This window comes from Centrocercus urophasianus, unplaced genomic scaffold, assembly GCF_019232065.1.
Source record: "Centrocercus urophasianus isolate 14NV4802_14NV808 unplaced genomic scaffold, USGS_Curo_1.0 seq_25, whole genome shotgun sequence".
Classification (NCBI taxonomy): Eukaryota; Metazoa; Chordata; class Aves; order Galliformes; family Phasianidae; genus Centrocercus; species Centrocercus urophasianus.
In genome coordinates this window covers 13228285-13250634 of record NW_024884811.1, presented here as the reverse complement: position 1 = coordinate 13250634, position 22350 = coordinate 13228285, and the positions used below count along the sequence as shown (strand labels likewise).

The 22350-nt window shown below is 37.4% G+C and overlaps 1 protein-coding gene and 1 long non-coding RNA gene across 2 annotated transcripts; both read right to left on the bottom strand.

The window, feature by feature from the left end:
- Positions 1–599: 599 nt before the first annotated feature.
- LOC122164030 lies at positions 600–2668 on the bottom strand. Its single transcript, XR_006170111.1, has 2 exons — positions 1996–2668; positions 600–1859 (listed from the first exon to the last, which is right to left on the bottom strand). It is a non-coding gene; the product is annotated as an uncharacterized LOC122164030 (long non-coding RNA).
- A 44-nt stretch (positions 2669–2712) lies between these two features.
- Positions 2713–22344, bottom strand: PAIP1 (poly(A) binding protein interacting protein 1). Its single transcript, XM_042825723.1, has 11 exons — positions 22317–22344; positions 21051–21226; positions 17866–18054; positions 15218–15330; positions 13309–13420; positions 11928–12053; positions 10459–10565; positions 9294–9411; positions 9112–9166; positions 8392–8485; positions 2713–4195 (listed from the first exon to the last, which is right to left on the bottom strand). The coding sequence occupies exons 2-11, from the start codon at positions 21159–21161 to the stop codon at positions 4102–4104; spliced, it is 1119 nt and encodes a 372-aa protein (XP_042681657.1). The 5' UTR covers positions 21162–21226; positions 22317–22344; the 3' UTR covers positions 2713–4101.
- Between the last annotated feature and the right edge of the window lie 6 nt (positions 22345–22350).

Genomic DNA, 22350 nt, shown 5'->3' with positions numbered 1-22350 from the left:
CTCAGTACAGAAGGGACACTGAAGTGCTGGAGCAGGTCCAAAGAAGGGCCACAAGGCTTGTGAAGGGCTTGGAGAATATGGCCTACAAGGAGAGACTGAAGGAACTGGGGCTGTTCAGTCTGGGGATAAGGAGGCTGAGGGGAGACATTATTGCTCTCTTCTAATACCTGAAAGGAGCTTACAGCAAGAGTGAGGTTAGTCTCTTCTCACTGGTGACAGGTGACAGGATGAGGGGAAATGGCCTCAAGTTGCACCATGGTAAGTTTAGGTTGAATATCAGGAAACACTTCTTTACAGAAAGGGTTGTTAAGCACTGGAATGGGCTCTGAGGGAGGTGGTTGAATCACCATCCCTGGATGTGTTTAAAAACCATTTGGATGTGGTGCTCAAGACATGATTTAGCACAGGGTTGTTAGTTAGAGTAATATGCTGAGGTCATGGCTGGAATCAATCTTTAAAGTCTTTTCCAACATGAGTGATTCTACGATTCTATGACAGGACAAGGGGAAATAGTTTCAAACTAAAAGTGGGAAGATAGTTGATTTAAAGCGAACAAGTGTAAAATTTGATAGAACTGGATTATAGTTCAGAAATGCATATTCTAGTTTTGGTTAGTCTTTATTCAGGTTTTATCTGTTAAAAATACAAGTAATGGTACATCTCATATTTTAAAATATTGGAGAATTTATGCTGGCGTAGTTTTTTGCTGGCAACTACAGTGCTAGGGTCACAACTCAAAACTTGGTAACTGTGGAAGTGCGTCAAGCAGACTGAAGTAGGTAGACATGGCATCAGCAATTCAGGAAGTACAAATATGCAGTATCATTCTTGATTTTTGGCTGGAACATCATTTTTGAAAATCTGTATCAACTGGAAGGATCTATGACTGAGATGATTTGAACTATAATTGTGTCAAAGAGAAGCAAAGTTGCAAATTTGAGTTATTACTAATTCAGTAAGTGAGTTCTGTGTAGGAAGGAGAGAAAGGCAGAACATGATGATATGGAAATACCAGTCCCAAGAGAAATAAAAATAACTAACAATGCAGAACAAGTGACAGTGAAGCTCAGTGCCACAATGGATGTCACTTGAAAATAATCCTAACTGTGCATAGTCATAGGCACCTGTCCTACTTGATCCAGACTTCTTTCTGTAGCACTACAATTACTCTTAAAAGCAAAATTCAAAAGCTTAGTGATATTTTCCTAATTAAAGAAAAGTAGACCAATAGCAAAAGTTCTTAGCAAAAAGAAATTGCTGAGAAAGTTTCTGAATATGAAACTTATTCACAGCAGATGGCATGCAAAGCAATGTGTCCTGCAGCCCTGCGTTAAATGACTTTAAGCAATGCGAGATCTAGTACTAAACGCTTTCACTCAATCACAAAAATCACTCTTTGCCAAGAGTGTCAAATATTGTGCATACTTTCTGTGTCGTGAAGTTAATCAGTTGGTCACAAGAACAATTCAGATTCCATGAACATTTCTTGTTGGAACTGTACGTAAAAAGTTGGCTTTGCTTCTCTCTTCAAGTTTCCATGCTACCATTAACTTCGTTGGCTTAGCACTGTGCCACAAAGAAAGCATCTCTTTAAAGAATTGTTCAATTGCAAGTTGATGTTTAGAAGCTTATAGATAAAAAGCACTTTTACACAGTACACTACTAATTTGTAAATGTTGAAGCGTAGGTGAAATCATCCTTAAACATCTGGAGGCTCACCTCTATGATACATAGAAGAGCTACTGGCTGTTAAAAACTGGTCAGATAAGCAGCAAATGGTGACTGTTGCAAAGCAAAGCCCGCTTCCTTCTTCTGCACCCTTACATCTCATTCCATTGTCAGTAATTTGTATTAGACTCCTGTGAGATTTAGGATAAGCAGGAAAGACTGTTGTATTCTTATAGTAAACACAATATTGTCTTCCTTACTGAGTAAAGGAGACTTAAAGCCAGTTTTTCCTTATTGTAGTAAAGCTGTTCTAAAGCTCTCACAAACCTTGTGTACGTAGAATCTCCACTACCTTGAATGAAAGTCCCAATATTCAGCTCTCATTATTTTTCCTGGAAAAACAGAAAAAGCCTATTTTGTAAGTATTGATCTGGATTGCCTAAAATATACAGTTCCTAATTCACATTTTTGTACAAGATGACTTAGGGTATTTTCTTAATGACATGTGAGACACGTACATCAGCTTGTACAGATAGTGTATGTATCCTGGTTTTCATAAAAACATGCTGCTCAAGAGGTGCACATTTGAACATGTAAGGCAGAGTCCCCTGAAGAAGCTCTTAATTTACTGTAATGAATTTTGCAAATCCTTCTTCCTTTGTCATGCTACTGAGAATTTCCATTTTCAGAAATATGTTTTCCACAAGAAATCTGCTTGTAAAGTCGTAAGAAGACTGACCTACATGTGAATTGAAATTTTTAAAGAAAATTACGCACAATCTAATGTCAGAGAATGCACGTGTTAAGTATCTTCATCTGAAAATAATTTAATTTACACGTTTCTGCTTCTTGGGTTTTCATCTAAAGACTCTGAAATGTTAATACAGATCTGCTGACCGCTACTATCCTTCTATAAATTTTGCATCCTCTCTGCAGCTGCTACTTTAAAGAAAAAGAGGACTTTTGCAGGTAGGAGAAATACAGAAGAATCAAAAAAATTTTTTTCTTTTTTTAAGCAAAAAGGCAAAACAGTGAAAATATAACAAAGGAAACAAAGCTAGTTAAATTTTATTTTCCAAAACTCCAACCTAAATGAATGTTCAATAAACACCCAGAAAACAGTGCTCACTGTATTAGCAGACGCACAAGTCATTTAACCAAACGTATTACAGTGAAATATTAACAGAATTATTTACATGCATATTTACAACAACATGTTCTTTACAGTAGCTACTGTTTAGGACTTTTTTTTTTTTTTTTTTGTGTGTGTGTATTTGTGTAGTAAGGGATTCTACTTAGTCTAACCAGAAACAGATAACAAGAAACAGTACAACTGAGTTTGGCAACAACAGCAACAATGGAATTTATAGACTAACATGATTATATTGAGTCAAAAAAGAGCAGTCAGTTTCAGAACGTTAACATTTATGAAATACATGAACATACTCAAACTACAAAATTAAGACAACTTATATAAAATAATTAGAAGGATGGAGAAAATTACAAGTGTTGCCAGAAGGTTAGACATGTTAGATACATTCAAAAATATATCGAGCACTGCACATACTCTTGAGGAGCACTGGTTCAACCATAACTATATTCATGTAGTCTTGAAGAACACGGCAAATTTAAAGGATATTTAAAGGATAGTTTTTGCTCGTAAAAGTTAGAAATAAGCTTATCTGAACCACAGATCTTGAAAGCACCTGACTTATAAAATACAGCTTAGTTTTTCACAATATCCCCATATTTCATGTTAATGTGTCCAGACTTCACACAAAAGGGTAGAGGAAAGAGGGAAGAAACAAAGCAAAAAAAAAAAAAAAAGAAGTGTGTATATATATATATGATTATATATAGATATCCCCACAAAACAACCCACAAGACACAAAATCTTCACAAACTACTTCTCATGATTCCATGATTGAAATCTACAGAGATAATCTGTATTTGGATCATACTCTCCTTAGCAATAAAAAAAGCAACAAAACAAACAAAAACAACAAAAAAAGGATAGCTTGCATGTGATAAAAGAGATGGGAGAGTTCTACTGCATATTAGAAGCAAGCAATTAAAAGATCAAATTGTTCTTTCCTTTCTCCCACAAGAGAAATTTCATGGGACAGTTCCGCTTTAGTTAAAATTTAATTTCCATTACGATATTTTTAAGTTGAATTTTTATTGCAGCCAAAACACTGTCCGTATACCTGTACATAAAATAAACTATGATATATACACAACATTTTAAGATACAGGGCATGTGATTACAATTTTTGGCAGATTCTGTTTAACAAAAGGGAAACTGTATCTTCAATTGTTGGAGAAACTTAACTTCCTTATTTTGGTACAAATGTTTCAATTTATGCATCCCCTTACACTCTAACCATACCTAAACTGCTTTAGCAAGCATATTTAATATTTATGTGTAACTTCTCACTGTTTTCTCCCATGTTCAGATTCTAGACAGAATTTTTCATACGCTTCTTCAATTTCTGGATCCATCTCATCATCAATGTCATCAAAGTATCTATAAAAAAAACACAACACCAAAAGTAAACTTAAGTATACAGTTTCAGCAACAGTATGTTGGTGAAATATTCATATAGACGTCAAGAACAAAACAGACCTTTACAGTAGTTGTTAACTGTAACATTAATTAAAAGGGGATGAAGAGGAAAAAAAGCAATGGGATGGAGAGTAAAAACCTCTAAGTAGCACAGGTACAAATCATTACAGTGTTTGACACCATTTTAGATCATATCATGTTGCCTACTAGGTTAAAGAAGTATCTTGGATGACAGACAAAGTGGATAATACAATGTAAAACAACTTCCTTCCAAAATTTCACAATGAATTTGTGTTAATCTTTTTGAAAAAAGGTTAATTAGCATCACCTTCAGTTAGTCAACGTCCTTGTTCAAACACTGCATCAACTATCATGTTTGCACATGAGCTGGAAGAAGTTATTATATGGACAACCTATACTCCAAATTGCTAATACACATAAGAAGGCACTCAATTCATCTCTTTTGTATTTGTATTATAGTACCTTTTATTAAATCATATCCTGCCCGTTTTTTTTTTTCTTCAGGAAAGACCTGTTATATTTAGGTCAGAGAAAGACTGGATTCCATTAATAGTAATAAGTATTGCAGAGAGTGAAGACTACCACAGAGTTTCGAAACAGCACTGAAAACTGATGGGGTTCACTTAACAGCTTTCTACTCCCCACAGCTAGCAGAAAGACCACGGAACACAGTCTCCTGGAAGATACGTGAAGGTACATGTGAGCTGAGGAGGTGACCTGAGACAGCCAGCACAGCTTCACCAAGGGCAGATCATGCCTGATCAATGTGGTGGCCTTCTATAATCACAGCATCAGCTGACAAAGCAAGGGCAACTGACATTGCCTCCCTAGACTTCTGTAAGGCATTTGACATGGTCCTACAAGATACCCTTATCTCTAAATTGGGAAGAGATGGATTTGAAGGGTAGGCTATCCAGTGGAAAATGAACTGATGGGACAGTCATAGCCAGAAGGCTGTGCTCAATGGCTCTCCAGGTGGAGGCCAGAAATGAGTGGTCTCCCTCAGGAATCTCCTGGGGAGTGGTGCTCTTCAGCATCTTGATCAGTTGCACACACAGTGGGTTTCTGTGCGAGTCTGCAGATGAATCACAGAAACACCAAGGTTGGAAAAGACCTACGAGATCATGCAGTCCAACCATCCACCTATCACCAGCAGTACTCACTAAACCATATCCCTCAACACAACATCCAAATGTTCCTTAAGGAATAGCTGTCATTCAAAAGGACCTTGACAAGCTTGAGAAGTAAGAGTTCGATGCAGCCGAGTGCCAAGCGTTGCACTTGGGTCAGAGCAATCCCAGACATGTACAGCCTGGAAGAAGAACTAACTGATAGTAGCCCTGCAGAGACAGGCTTGGGGGTTCTAGAGGACAGAAAAAGGGATACAAGCCAGCATTGCACGCTTGCAGCTGGAAAGCCAGCTGTATCCTGAGCTGCATTGAGGAGCTTGAGTGAGCCCTCAGGTAATTTGCAGATAACACCAAGTTGTAAGGAAGTGTTAATGTGCCTGCACATACAATGACCTACAGAGGGATCTTGAAAGGCTGGACTGATGAGCTGAGGCCAACTGTGTGAGGTTCAACAAGATCAATTGCCAGGTCCTACTCTTTGGTCACAACAATACCATGCATGACAACAGGCTCAGAGCAGAGTGGCTGGAAGACTGCAGAGGAAAAGGTCCTGGGGGTATTAATCAGCAGACAGCAGAACATGAGCCGGCAGTGTGCCCAGGTGGCCAATGGCATCCTCTCTGCAATACTGATTATTATGAATGGAAATACAGTAGTCAGGAGTAAGGAGGTGATCATTTCTCCGTACTTGGCAATAGTGAGGCTACACCTTGAGTACTGCATTCAGTTTTGGGCTCCTAACTACAAGAAAGATATTAGGGCCTGGGAAAGAATTCTTCTGAGTGCTCAGGCAGTGGAACTGGCTTCCCTGGAAGTCTTCCCAACCTTCTGCTGTCCCTGGAGGTTTTCAAAAGCAGGGTAGCTGTTGCCACTGAGGGACATGTTTTAACAGGCATGATGGTGAGGGAATGATTATTGGACTAGATGATCTTAGTGGTCTTTTCCAACCTCAGTGGTTCTATGAAAAAGATTCTGTGAAAAGAGAGGTCAGCAGAGGGAGGTGATTATCCCCTTCCAGTCTGCCCTTGTGAGGCCCCACCCACAGTACTATGTTCAGGCCTGGGGCCCTCAGAACAAGAAGTATGTGGAGCTGTTGGAGCACATCCAGAGGAGGCCATGAAGATGATCAGATGGCTGGAGTACCTGTCCTATGAAAAAAATTAAGGCAGGTGGACTTGTTCAGCTTGAAGGATAGGCAGCTTCACGGAGACCATATTGCTCAAAAGGGAGCATATAAACAGGAGGAAGACCAACTTTTTACAAGCTTTGATAGTGGCAGAACAAGAGGAGATGGTTTTAAACTAAAATGATAAGAGATTTACATTAGACAGTACGAGAAAATTCTTTACTTGGAGGGTGGTGAGGCCCTGGAACAGGCTGCCAGAGAAGTTTTGAATGCTCCATCCCTGGAGGAGTTAACGGCCAGGTTGGTTGGGACCCTGGGCAGCTGGAGGTACTGGATGGCAACCCTGCCTAAGGCAGAGGAATTGGAACTAGTTTATCTTTAAGGTCCCTTCCGACCCAAGTCATTCTGTGTATGATAGAATGGGAATGCAATTCTTAAAAAGTCAGCAGCTAATGACTCTCAGTAAGTGTGCAATTGTTTGAAGTTATTATCTTCTGTGCATGAGTTCCAACGAAGGCAATCACATATCCTCCTAGAATCATAGAATGGCCTGAGTTGAAAAGGAATCACAAAGATCATCTAGTTTCAACCCCCTGCTGGTTGGTTGGCGAAACCACCAGACCAGGCTGCCCAGAGCCACATCCAGCCTGGCCTCTTATCTGTACTAGGGCCAGAAATGTTAGGTTTCACACAAAATCATGGTAACTGTCAGGGAAATATGTAAAAAAATAATTTCTTGAGCACTGCCTTAAATAATCAGTTCTCTTTCTCTTGTAGTGTAGATGCACAGAGACCCCATTTACTGCATGAAAGCTGCAAGAAATAGCTGACAGAAGATCAATACTATACAATTGCATAAGTTTTCTTAAGCTTTCAGCAAAGAATGTTCTGAAGTCAGTTCTAATAAAGGCTGAGACAGTCTTCCACATTCAGATACACTTCTTTTTTTTTAAAGTGCTATCTGTCTTCATTTTGCATTTAATTTGATCTTACAAGCACAATCTGTTCAAATAGATATTTTTACTTCAATATTAGCCTGTTGATTTCTGATGGCATCTCTAATTTATGTTCACCCATAATTTCTGCAAGTACCCTTAGCTAGCTTCCATCCAAGTCTTCTAATTTACTAAGAAAAATATTGATCTAGGCCAGAGCTCTTATCAAACATGAAGCCAGCACTGACAATACTTTCTAGATTCAAATTTCTTTCAGCAATATGATTACAAAGCTCAAGCTTTAGACCCTGTTCTCTAAACTCTATTTTAGACCCTGTTCTTTCTAGTGGCTTCCAATTAGGTTCTTATAAACCAATATCAGAAAATCAGACTATATTCTCATCTACTGCTTCCTCCTTTGCTATGAGGTTGCTTTTTGTGTTTTACAAAAATACTTAACAGCCATGGGGGAATACAATTTATGCTTAAGAGAATATACAATATTTATGCTTAAGAGAATATACAATACTGGGGAATACAATTTATGCTTAAGAGAAAAACCTAGCAACCTATCCTGTGACAGGCTGACTATTGTCATGATCTCTGGCTATGACATACACACAACTCAGTATATGCCAACTCAGGGTGCCTCACAATGCTTGAAGCTCAGGTGCTTCACTTTTTTTAATGCTGAAAAAAACACAAACTTTGCACCTGTTCAGAAATAACTGAAACTTCATTACAATATTCAGAAGGATAAATATTTGTTTTGAACTTGTGTGATTATAATCCAACATATACCATAACAAATATTTAACTTCTACTGTAGGTTTGAGCAATAGTTATTGTTTAATTTTTGTCAAGATGGCATTCTTAAGTTTGCAGTAAGAACAACTAGTATCTAGAAAGTTATCTTTAAGGAAGTTGTTCTAGAAGTATACATACAGATCTCCAGCTCCTGATAAATCTGTTCCATTCTCTTCATAATCTGGGAACCAATCCTCTCTTTCAAGCAGCTCTTGGTATTCTTCTTGGTAATCTGACATAGTAAAAAACCAGACGGAGATATATACAGTGAGATTAGTCCCCTAAATTAACAATAATCTACACAGTTTGAAAGTAGGTTATTTAATGAAACCATAAATGGAATGAAACAGTGGGAAAAAAAAAAAATAGTACAGCGTTTTTTCAAGACATCAGCCAAACTCCAAGAATAATATCCATCATCCCACAGAACTGTAAGGGTAGTCACAGATACCTTCATCTCAAATGACACCATACTATGCTGCATCCAGATGTTAGAAAACAAATGCTAGGCAGTAAGGGTCATATTTTAGTGAACTGATGATCTAGAAGATCTTTTCCAATCCAGCAATGATTCCATGATTCTAACAGTGTATAAAACTAAGTTTCCTGGCCTTGAAAAGAGACCAAGTGCTGAGGAATACTTTGAACTAAAATACATATCCTTAATTTCAAATATCTTCATTTTCTAAATCCCGAGTAAGGGATGTTTTGCACAATTCAAAGCCAGAAATTCATACATAATTTTGTCTTTTAAATTTCAAGAGTTTCAGATGTTTTACAAAGAACTTCATGTGTTCTTAGGCAAGATTACAATTAATTACAACTTATTAAAGAAAGTATACGTTAAACAGGATGTACCTGGATCTGCTGCAGTGAAAGGAATGCCATCAGAAGTGTAAAATGTTGGCTCATTCTAAGGATAAAGTTATAGAGAAAATCACATACATTCAAAGAAGCAGTTGTTTCAAGTTTTTAGCAATACAGATGTCTATGAATCAAATTAAATTCATATAAATTAAGGAACTGAAGTACATTCTTACCATAAAGTAGTTTGGGTCATTTTCAGGGGTAGCTTCTGTATGTGAAGAAGTTCCAAGAACTCTACCCCAGTTACTTGATCGCAGTTCTACTAGTTTCAGAAGCATATGTTTCACATCTCTGGTAATACCAAACAGGAACACCATAGAAGTTAGAATGTTCTCTTGCTAAGCAAGGAAATTGGCATCTGTTATCCTACGAATGCTAGATGGATACCTCACAGAATAAGCTCCAAAAATAACCAAAAATTTGTTCCAACCTACAGGTAACTTTGAGTCTTTCCCCCATTCCCCACTCCGCCTCCCCTGGCAAATCTAAATGCTCTGTGTGTCAATTAAGAGATACTCACTCTCTCCACTTCCTCTGTGTTGATGTAGGGAGTCCATGTTATATAGAAACTGCTATAGTTTTTCTCAATATAACAAATCTGCAGCACAACTAGAGTAACACACCTTCTTGTAAAAGGTTAGTATAGTAGGGAAAACAGAGAGGAGGGTGGGTGATATTCAAACATCCAGTTTATGCTTCTGAATTTAGCTCCCTACTTCAAACTGAAATTCTGTACTCAATGGGGCAAAATTAAGGTCTTCAATATATTGAGTATCACCTCTCCTTACTTCCCTAAAATAAAAGAAGTTGCTTTCTTCTTTGAAGAAATTTCACGGAGGAGAGTTCTTACTGAGAGAGGAAAGAAAATATCTTCAGTTGTTTCCTCTACTTTCTGCAGCGTGTAGTAATACCTTGCCAAAAAGGTATGTTCAAAAAGGAAAAAAAACCCCAATACAATTGTATTCCATTTTGCACTTTCAATTACAGTGATTTAAATACCATATTTAAGGCTTAAATTCTGGTTTAAAAGTATGAACAAGGAGACATTATCATCATTACATTGATACTTGCTTTTAAAGCCTAAAGCACTTAAGAGAGAGCATAAATGTTGTTAACCACATCTATTCAGATAGAGAATAAAAACAAAAAAAATCCCAAGACTATCAGTTGAAAAATATTACATACTAGATACAAAGTTACCCAAAAGGACCTCAATTTTAGTGAACAAAAAAGTTTTGTAGTGAAGGCATATTTTGGACATGTTCAGTACTCCTGAGGATTTTCAAGCTTTTCTGTTTAGTGAAGCAAACAGAACAAGGAACAAATTTATCTTTTCACCTGCTACAGTTTGCATCCAATACAACATTTTCAATTCTCTGAATCACTTCAGTCATATCATCCTTTCCTTTTTCTTTCCAAGCATCTTCTAAAACTGAGCCTGTCAACTGAAGACAAGGGATGAGTACAACTTTTTAAAAGGCAAATTACAGAAAACTTTAAGAAACTGTCAATATAATAGGTTCTGTAACATTCAGATAATAAAGTAGGATTTGATATATGATAGAACATTTTGCTGAAAAAAACAAACAAAAAAACCCCCCCAAGAAAACAAAAGTGATAGATCTTCTCACTATTTTTAAAACAGAAAGCATGCCCCAAACCCTACAATTTATTGAAATTGATTACTGTTTTCTCCCACAACAAAAGTGGCAAAAGACCTGAAGGGATTGCTTACCCTTTTGCTTCAATTCTATTGCTCTTGTATATGGTCCTGCATTTTAATACTTTTGAATAGTATATAGCTTTCTTTTATTTGCTCAAGTTCATAATGGTATTAATGAAAAAAGTACACTCCACGTTACTGACAATGTAAGCCATAAAAGCCCATACAGATTTCCTCTCATTTTATGTAACTGACAATGTAAGCCATAAAAGCCCGTACACATTTCCTCTATTGCAGTTTTGTTTCCCTCATCACTCCCAAAGCTGAGATACATCTATTATCTCAGAAATAAAATGCTTTAAGCAAACATTTCCTTATCTATCAGGGATTTTAAAAGTAATATTCTTCCACTTCTCCAAAACCACTCCATTTTCTCTTCCCAACCTTCAAGCACTTAAAAAAAGGAAGCAAAGACTTCCATAAAACATGCTGCATTCACTCTATGCATTACAGAAGCTCAATCCACTGACTTCATGCAATGCTCATTTCTCTTTTCAGGCATTCAGCTCAAGCATTCACAGGGCATGGAAAAACATCACAGCAAGGATACCCAAAAACTACAGTTGCTCAACTCCACTGATGTTTATGCTGAACAGGAAACTAACCTTCTCCTTTCACCCAACCAATTCTGAACTTCTACTTACCCATGATTATAAATCTCTCTATATCACATCACTGGTCTGTAAAACAAATTGTGATATGATACTTCTGCTAGCCTAGATCTCAAATCTGTTACCAAGGAATACATTTGGCCTCTGGCATGAAGAAATAGGTTTTCTCTTGACTTTTCTTTCACTTTCCCTGTTTTTTTTCTCCTATCTTTTCTCCTCTCTCCACTCCAGCCCCCACTTGGATTCAGCAGCAGGAACCATAGATGACTAGATGTCATTCTCTTTGCTTCCCATTATATGTACTGATGTACTCTATTTTTTACTTACCCCAGATGAAGAAAAATCAAAGCATTCTAATATTTGTATTTCAACTACAGCATGATGCACACACAGTTACATAAAGAAACAGTGCCGATGAATTTTGTCCTCACTTGTGAAATTCCTTTTTTTTTTCCATTTAAAACTACTCTCACCTTCAGCAGCTTCACAGCGCATATCAAATTACTGTCCACAGGGTTAGAGAAAAGCGCATTTAGTAATTCTCGAAGGCCTTCTTGAAGAATTTCTGCTCGTGTTACCTGTCCCTTTGTTCCCTTAATCTGCAAGACATTAATAACATACTTAAAAAACTTAAGCTTCAGAAATTAATTTAGTTATATTTTCTCTCCTAAATGCTGCGTGATTAACATAGTTAATTACTTGGTAATTAATTGCAGTTTAACTCTTCAGCTGGAAGAATTCACCAACTAGCGCAACTATTTTAGAACACAGGCTGAAAGATATTCTTACAAATCTAACCTAAGCATAAGAATGCATTTCTAGCTTTCTCTTTTTTGTTACTAAATTGCTGAGAAAAAATGCAAGATGCCTGGCAAATAGTCTGTATCATCCCAAACTCTTGGAATCTCAGGTTCTTCCTACAGCTGTAATAACTTACTTCTGTAAGGCATTCTTCATGTATTTTAAAATTATAGAAAAGCGTTTGAAATTAAGAGGGGTAACTCCACAAAACTGGACAGCTCCTTCTTCCCTCATACTTCCTGTAAAGATTCCTTTTTTACTTCCAGAAACCAAAAAGTACATTTCAAAGCCCACTTATGTACAAAAATGGAAGAGTTGGAGAATTGCTTTCTTTTCTCATGATAGAAGAACATTTTTATCTCATTAGATCATATCTTTGAAATACTCCAGTAAAAAAAACCACAAAACTGTCAAGCATATTACAAAAGTTGGTGACTGCTGAACTCACAGGTATAAGAGTCAAGTAAGGTTATCTTGTACAAAAAAATAGAATGTATGCACTACAGATAGAAAAAACGGGTCTAAAGAAAAGGCTAGGTGTTTCATGTATAAGCCAAGGATTCAAACCTTAAGAAGAAATCCCACTAAAGGTCTCAATTTCTAATTGCTTATTTTGAAATCTCCCACCCCTTCTTCAAGCATTTAGTAGCTCCAGCTAGTGGCCAAATCTGCTTTTGACAGATTTTAACTTCTGAGGGTTTTGCAAGAGGAAGGAAAATATCAAAAATCTTCACTCCAAATTTTCCAAAAAAAAGTGGGTATGACCAGGCAAGTTTTAGGAAAGGTAGTCTATCGTTGGTTCTTTTAATGAACTCTTACGCTTTTTTTAAAAAAGGCATCTTTATACGCTTTTTTCTTTTAATGATCCTGTCCATTTTTGCTTGTTTCTTCGTCACATAAAATGTTCTAAATGTTTTGGCTTATTCACTTCTACATAAAGAAGCAACAAAAGCCAACACAAACCATACCTCAAATGATGCCTTTCATTTCAGTATTTGCTTAGACACAACAAAAATTAATGAAGAACCATGTGAAAAATAACTTTCTTCCTACCTCTAGGTTAAGGTAAAGTTCACCTAAGAACAATACAAAGGCATGAAATTGTTTTTGAGTAGCTTCATCTCCTTTTGCAGCTTCATCTCTATTTTCAAACTCTGCTCGACACCTGAAAACATTAAACAAAATCATATAGCTATCGTCTGTAAGCATCCCAACACATACAATATGCTACTGATCTAGTACAGTGCTAAGAACTTATGAACTTTGTAAAACTGTTCCATGTTGAATCTTGGAAAGCATGATCTGTGAAGGAAATGAGAGGACTTCACAAAGGCAAAGTGCTTTTTGTCCTCAGTAAATAAATATGATGACATGACTGTGGTTTCAAACACTGAGATATTGAAGACAAAAATACACCTTATACAATATGAATGCAAGTTTAACACAGGTATCTAAATGTTAACAGAAATACAGGAGGTACTGAAATGCTTCTTCCCATTTTAGGTAGTGCTCACATCGCCACGTATGTCTTTACACTTGATAAATTCTTTATGCCACAATTTTAAATGACAGCTACGCATAACTTAGTTATAACTGGCGGTGTAAGCTGAATACATTTAACAGCATTTATAACTAGAGGTAATATGGCAGTGACACAGTATTTTAGTCTTCAACCAGCGTGTCAAGGGTTGTGCTATTTTACACAGCAGTTTGAAACCAGTTCAGAATGAAAGGAAAACAAGACAATATCAAACGTATTCTCAATATCTACACACTGAGATTAAGAAATGGACTGGGAAATGTTTGAGAAATCCAAACAATTTTAGGAGTTGAGATATCACATCTTACGTACAAATTTGGACTGAGAAAATGTATTCATGTAGTTAGCCTTTTATCCTCACTCCATCCCAATTTCATCCATAGTACATGCAAAAGCATAAGGAACCTCAAATTTGCATTTTTAGGATGCTAATTTTATCACTGGGTTGGTTTTAAAACCAATAATCACTATTACTAGGGATTTCCTTCATTCATTCAAGAAACAATTCCAACTGTTCAATTAAAAGACAAGATAAAAATGATGAATCGTAGTGTCACTACGAAGGAGAAAAGCTTATTTCCTTTGCAACAAGGACAACAACAGAGTATTTTCAGCTTTTCCATAAGGTACTGTTTCCGATTCCAAAAATTCATTTTGATGATCTTTTAAGCTTACCATACTTTTGCTTGTAAGTATCCACGTACTAAGTGAAACTTTTAAAGTAAGCCTTATGCTTAAAAAGCCAAAAGTCCTTAAAGAAAAAAGGATTATTTTTAAACACTCCTGAAGTAAAATGTATTAATCCTTCAAATGTCATACGCTAAGACTTTAAAGGAGACACAATCATTTAAAAGATGTTGCATCATGTGATCTACGAAGTCTAATCACTGAACTGTAATCGCCCACATTTCTGAAAATTGTGGATCATTCTGCATTTTATGCATCTATTTGGTGTGATAAAGTGATTTGGCTGATCAATGAACACAGCAAAAGCAACTTAGACGATCAGTGAAAAATCTTTACACAGCGAGTCCAGCCACATAAGTAATTCAAGAAAAAAAAAAAAACAAGTCCCAGTAAGAGTCAAAGAACAAGGACAGGACAAAGAAAGTCAGTATACTATGTAAATTTTTAGGATACTTTTGAAGTTGACTAGCTTTCAAATTCACTCTATAATTTGGTACTGAGTTCAGAAGAGACTACAGAGCCTGAACTGAATCCTGTTTTTGTATTAAAACAATAAAATGTGCACATAGTCAATATCCAGTATGCACCTCTGCCTTAATAGCTCTCAATTTAAAATCCTTCTGTTTTGAATACATACTTCTTTGGATGCTAATTTAACAGTTACATACAAAAGACGACGACACACAATCCAGCCACAGGAAGTAATAGATGTTAAAAGGACACACTGATGCTTACCTTTTAAGTAACAACTGTCGGAAGTTCCCACTTTGTGGACTAATGGTTAGACAGTGAGATAAATAGTTACATAACCTTGCTCCCATGTAGGAAAAGTTTGGGACAGATGTGGCCTTTCAAAATAAAAGTGAATAAACAATTATTTGTACAGGTAATGATTAGGTTGTGAGGAAATACCTTTAAAATAATTTTAGAAAATACTGTTTAACAACAGTTGATTGGACCACTGAGAAGTAGAAGATTAATTATTATTTGGCACATTAATTTCCAACACTCTGCTAAGCGCATTTCAGAACACAAATATTCACTATAGGTGATTCTGTAGCTTTTTGCCTTGAGTATTCAACTCTACTTTTCCACTGTAACCTATCCCAAAGAGTGTCTAAAACTTACTTACAAACTGTTTATAAAAAAGGTAAAATAAACCCAAAGAGTGCATTAAGACTTCTTCAGGGACATGCACTTTTTCAAAGAGCAAGGACTGATTAAACAAAAATAATCCCACACAGATGCAGTTTCAGAGCTATCTGTTCCAGAATCTACATTTGGCAGTAGAGTATGCGTAGGGAAAGAGTACAACATGACAAGGAATGTTATATACGTAAATGAATTAGGAAGAACAGAGGGAAGTAGATGATTAATCTTTATAGATTGCGAGATACCTGACCCTCAAAAGAAGGGAGAACATCACAGGATTTCTTTGTTTTTTTCCTCCTCCTTCATTTTAGCCTTTTCCTTAAATAGACCTACTATCTACAGATCTTCTCAACTGGATTTAATTTAGTATCACTGAAGCAGATACTTACAAACGCACTTTGGTAATGTTGTAAGAATTTTGTGATAAGCTGGACTAGTATCGAAACATACAATAAAAAACCACTGAGATGAATTTCACTTCCCGCATAAACTTATGTTGCAGATTGTTACACTCAGCAATTTTCAGCTGACGAAGCAACAGCCAACTACAATACCAGGCCTTTTAAACTAGGAGATGAGGTGACAAAATTAGAGGTTTGCATTAAATGTGAGTCAGTTTATTTAATGTATACAAATGTTTGCTATTTAGATGAATTCTGTTTTTCTTCTTTTTCTTTCAGTAAAATTATACTGAATACTTCTGTTGTTTATTCACTGTCCTCCAGGTACTCAAATAAAGGATGAGAAAAAGACACTGCCAAACACACCACTCATTTGGCAGTTGTATAATAAGAAACTGTATGATAGTAAGAAACTCAAGACTGAGTCCTGTATGAGAACCAACCAGTCATGCAGCCTCTACATAGTCCATAGTATTTCAGATAAAAATTCTGCAAGTATCTGCACTTAGATGAGGAATATAAGAGTTGCTCATGTTCTTCAAGTGTTTGAAAGCAATCAACTCAGCAAGGTGGGAGACATCCAGTGTAATTAATAGCAAGCCCAAGTGTGACTGCATTCTCTGTAGCAAGCCCAAATGACAGGAACAACAGTTCATTTGATTGGATTCAACTGATTCAACTGTTCTCTCCAATGGCTTCCCCAATTAGTGCAGAGTTCAGTTTAAGGTCTGTGTCCTCATTTCCATGGCCATTATGGGACTGGACCTAGTTACTATTAGATCAACAGTGAAATCAAAGCCTGTGAGTAAAAGTATATTTCCTGAAGGGTGATATATTCAGAGGTGACTAGTTAGTTAAAATTTCAAGGAATTAAAAGTATCTAAGCATTATGAACAATGTTAATTGTCCCCCTCTACTCAGCTCTTGTGAGGCCTCATCTGCAGTACTGCATACAGGCTTGGGGCCCCCAGTACAGGAAAGAAGTGGAGCTCTTGGAGCGAGTCCAGAGGAGGGCCACTAAGATGATCAGAGGGCTGGAGCAGCTCTCCTGTGAGGAAAGGTTGAGGGAACTGGGCTTGTTTAACTTGGAGAAGGCTCCAGGGAGAACTCACTGTGCATTCCAGTACTTGAAGGGAGCGTATAAACAGAGGGGGAATGACTGTTGACATGGATTGACAGTGATATGAAAAGGGGGAATGCTTTTAAACTGGAGATGGGAGATCTAGGTTAGATATTAGAATGAAATTTTTCAGACAGTGATGACACACTGGAACAGGTTGCCCAAGGAGGTTGTGAATGCCCCATCCCTGGAGGCATTCAAGGCCAGGCTGGATGTGGCTCTGGCAGCCTGGTCTGGTGGTTGGCAACCCACATTAGCACATAACAGGGGGGCTGAAACTAGATGATCTTTGTGGTCCTTTTCGACCCAGACCATTCTATAATTCTATGAATATATTCTGCAGGAAAGAATCAAAACACGTTACTCAGACATGGCTTAAGAGTTACTTTGATACCTGCTATGCAAATACAGCAAAGATGACTCCTTTAATTAAGTGCCGCAACTGCAATTTAGCATGTAACCTGGAAGATTAGGATACACCATAAAGGCAACTGAGAAACTGTAAATTTATCAATGAGTCAAACATCCTACACTTGAGCTATCATTACAGCATATCCAGCAAAATCTTGCACTGCATGTTGCAGGCCAAAGAGAGACTGAAAACCATTAAAATGCTACAGATACAATTACATAACAAATTTATGCATATCTTGGACACTAAGTAACAAAAGGCATCCAATCCATGATATCAAGTAGAATACACAGGCTACCTGCTGATAGATGAGATCAACAAGCTCTTGCAAAGCTTCATCTGTAACGACCCAGCCATTCAGCGTTTCAGCAAACTGTTCTATTTCAGTTTCAAAACAACCTGGTTGCTCAGTGAGATGGTTTAGGAAGCCTTGTACATATTCTGCCAAAGTCAGATAGCCACCATATCCATCTTCAAAGGAAGAATCCTATAGCAATGAAAAAACATAATATTTAATATGAACCTAGAGTTGTTACACTTGCCAACTCCAGAAGCAACCATACAGCCCTTAGTTACCAGTAACTCCTGATGCTGGGCATGAGTGATAGCAGTTCTTACTACCTGGTTCACAAACATTTTTAGAGAGTATAAACCTCAGTATTCAGAAAGCTTCAGTAGTGCTATGAGAAGAACTAAGTAACATGCTTTTACAGAGACTAGGGTCTCTCAGACAAGCATGCCAATAGACTAAAAAAAGACATAAGGAATAACACAAAACAAAGAACAACCAAATTACACGGTTTGCTATAATGGATGTAAGATCAACAAGCTAAGGAGTCAGTATACCTTCTAAGAAGAGAAACTACCTAATTGAGACTCAAAACCTTTCTTCCTGTGTACACATACTGTGCTGCAGATAAATGAACTGAAGAAGGAAAAGTAACTGGAAATTGGAAACAAAATATTTTGCACTTACAGAGAGTGCCACTGTGCTCCAAAATAAGCAAGAGAGGGAGAAAATGCAGAAATATAATAAATACAGTAAAGTATTCCTATGCATAAACTTAGGCCAGCAAAACTGATTTTCTAAAGCTAGTGAAGCTGCATTTTTTTTGGCAACGGATCAAAGATAAATAGTTCTGTTTCATGTCTTCTTAAGTGGTATTGCATTAATTCGCAGTTACTGAGTTAAAAAGCAGACAGTAAACACACCTGCTCCCTAAAGAAAGAAGGAGCAAGCACAATAATACTTAACCAATGTTTATGCTCTCAGTGATGAAACAGAAGACTGCTAATTTTGTTCACTAAAAAATGAATGCAGCATTTTAATACAGTTATGGATGATTACAGTGCAAGTACATGAGAGGAATAGCATAGGAAGAACGTATTTTGTGATGTAACTCACTAGTAATAACATATACTTTAAAAACTGAACAGATTTAGTTCAGTAACTTCTAGATGTAAGTCACATTTCTTACTGGCAGACTTTAAGGTTTACCAGAGAATACAGCACCACATACTATATCAACTAAACGAAAATAAAGCAAATTCCTCTTGGTTACTTTTAAATAGCAAGCAAACAGAAGGCTGTACACTTATTTACACATTCATTACAAATTTATGCTTCAAAGCCCTGAAAGTCAAATAGAAGCTTTCCATTAATTTCAGTGATTTCTCAGTCTAATTCCTTCCCTTTATGTTATTATTCACAATGAAAAAGGATGCGCAACTAATCCAAAAATCAGCAGTTTGCCTCTCTTCTATTAGGAGTCAGTTCATAAACTTAAAGAACTAACAATGCACAGGCTAGGCAGACAGCAAATAACCCTCTGATTTACATAACTTTAAAAATCAGGAAGTCTATAGGGAAGATCCATTAGCCAAACCTGCTCTCAGGCTGTTTCAACTAGTAGGCCAAATGCCGTTTTCCCATACCTACGATGTATTCACAACATTTCCATTCAGACAATTACAATTTATCATTGTTTTGATTTCTCTTCAGACTTTTTAGGAATAAGCCTTTTCTCCTCCAGATTATATACATATATCAAGCTTACAACAAAGTTAGTGAAAAATTAAGTATAAGAAATGTTGCATGTACAAGGTCACATATTTGAGTTGTTTGTATGAGGTGAAGGGGCACATAAGCATCACCTAACTGGAGACAAAGAGAATGACTGAATTTTATATAGACACACATAGCTATTACCATAATTTACTAAAACACAAGAAATCAACAGATTATTCTTAAGTTAACGCATAATAGCAAAAGCACTGTGTACTTTATAAGAGGAATGTGAATTTTCAGGTCTAGAAACTCCTGGGAACATTACAAAGGTGATTTGTAATTTGAATTGTATTAATTCTAGTTCAAAGAAATCAAAGTTTCTCAAAACTTTGTTTTGATTTCAATTTTAAAACTCGTGAGTAAAACCTGTGCAGAAACAAGGTGCTCTAAACTTACATGTTATTGCAGATTAACTCAGTTTATGAAGTTAATTCAGTACAAAAGATCACTATTCCATGCACAGTATACACTGATTAGGGTTCCTGCAACATATCAAACATATTCAAATAAACAGTCTAGGTTCTGCTAGGATTTTGAAGTTATTTTTATTAAAAGCTGGATCACTTATAATATATTCCCACAACACAGCAATGAGGAGCTCCCACATGCCTACATGCTTTTGCAGAATAGCTGAAAAGCAGCACTGCCGGCCCCAGGAGTTTGCAATTATACACATGCAAATGCATGACAATCTAAATGGCATTTATTTTTGGGTCCTGAAACTGAAATGTGGTATTCACAGAAAACATGCAATGTAATACTCTTTCCCCTGTCTCAGCCATTAAGTGAAGAGCGCTGTGTTGGCTTTTTGCTTACAGTTGTATATTGGCCATAAGCCTGTACTATCCAGGAGAGCCACTTTATTCAGTAAGCTGGCAAAGCAGGTAATATCAAGCAACATGATTTTGCTCATAAGAAAAAAAAGAATTGAAAACACCTAACTCCATGCTTAGTATCCAACGTGTTTTTTTTTCCTATTAGTTACTCAAAATCTAGTCTCAGTGTAGTTGCTTATTATCACATCACTGTTTTCGTATATTTTTAAAGTTTAAATTAAGCCTTCATCTCTGCTTCAAACACTTGAGAAATCTGCATAAAAGCACAAGCAAGCTTTTACTTAAAAAACACTGTATACATAAATGCAACGCAGACTCCACAAAGATAGCTTATTCAGATGTTTCTGGAGTCAATGCCTGGTGTAATCAACAAGGAATGTGGTTATCTACTGCAAACTTCAGAAAAACACCCCACACTAACTCATGTACACCACAATACCCACCATCACTATCACTACCTTGACTCCGGAGGTTATCATCTGAATTTCTGGAATTTTTTTAGGCAAATGTAGCCTTGAAGATATCAAGAAGGCATAGAAGTGAATTGCAATAAGCTAAGAACAGAAGATTAACACTTACTGCCAAGTTCTGATTGAAGTTTGGGTTGTATCCTGATGGATAAAACTCAGGTGCTTTAACTGACAACTTTGACATTGCCACAGGAGTCACAGCCACCTGAGGTTTTGCCATTTCTGGTCCAGCAGTAGGAACTGAAACTCGTGATCCAGATGGGATTCTTGTCTGTTGCAGGTGCTCTGGAAAGGTTTCATTAACAGCTTCTCTCAGACATTGCTTGATTGCTATGTGCTCCCACATAACATGCAACTTTTTCAACCTTGAATATACTTAGAGTACATACTTGCAAGCATACTTAATCTTACTTAGATATTTTTATTGCTTTTTTGAAAAATAGGTTAAGTTTTCAATTTTGGAAACTGATGCCTTTTCACATTACACTCTGATTTCACGTGACAGTGACAAAAAAAGAAAAGAAAATAAAAAGAGGGACGACCCCCTCCCTTGCAAACACATTTTCTGAGCACTAACGAGAAACCAGTAAATCTACTTCTGGTATGTCTGCTTTCCTAGTGGATTTTTCAAAGCTTCTAAATGCAAAAGAAAGATTTCAAAGATCAATAAACAGCAGACAACACTAATTTTTAACACATTCCTCAAAGCTATTGTGTCCTTCTTATAAATAATTTGCAAAAACAAAACAAACCAAACACATAAAAATCATATTTTTTTAAACCATATTTTTGCACATTTCCAGAGGTGCAAATTAGAATAGCTCCCAAGTTTATTGAAAAGGAAATCTGATACCTGGACCTTAAAAGTTAACCAATCAACAATGCCTCGGGCTGCATTTGCCTTGGGTTTATGTTTTCCCAAACCTGTAGGCCGGAGTTGAGACTTCTTCGAAGCAAGGAAGGATGAGACCATCTGCGGTCGGATTAATAGACGGATAACACGCACGCACAGATGTGCGCGCACAAAAGGGGGGCAGGGGGCGTCGTGCAGAGGCTACGATGCAGCATTACGCCTTTCCCCGGGTGCAGGCCCACAACCCAGAAACGCGACAGGAGCCGAGAGGTGCAGGGACAGGCCCCCTCCCGGCCCGGACTCGCCAGGAGCACGGGCCGCGGAAAGCAGGCCCTCAGCTCAGGCCGCGCCGTTCTGCTGGCCGAGCCGGGCCGAGCCGGGCCGAGCAGCGGGGCGGGGGAAGCCCCGGTCTCGGCGGGACGGGGAAGAGGGGCGAGTGCGGCCCACCAGGGCTTGGCTCCCGGCTCCCGCGGCGCCGAGGTCGGGGGCGGGGGCCCGTCGCGCGGCGCGGCGGCCCGGTACCTGCGCTTCCAGTGCCCAGCGGCGCCGTCCTCGG

Bases quoted from the DNA above. Each gene is read 5' to 3' on its own strand.
- PAIP1 (XM_042825723.1), bottom strand. From the start codon at position 21,161: ATGGCAAAACCTCAGGTGGCTGTGACTCCTGTGGCAATGTCAAAGTTG. The intron at 15,331-17,865 runs GTAGCCTGTGTA...TTATTTTGAAAG, and splicing joins TTGATCTCATCTATCAGCAG to GCCACATCTGTCCCAAACTT. The intron at 4,196-8,391 runs GTATGTATACTT...TTTTTTTTATAG, and splicing joins TTATCAGGAGCTGGAGATCT to ATACTTTGATGACATTGATG.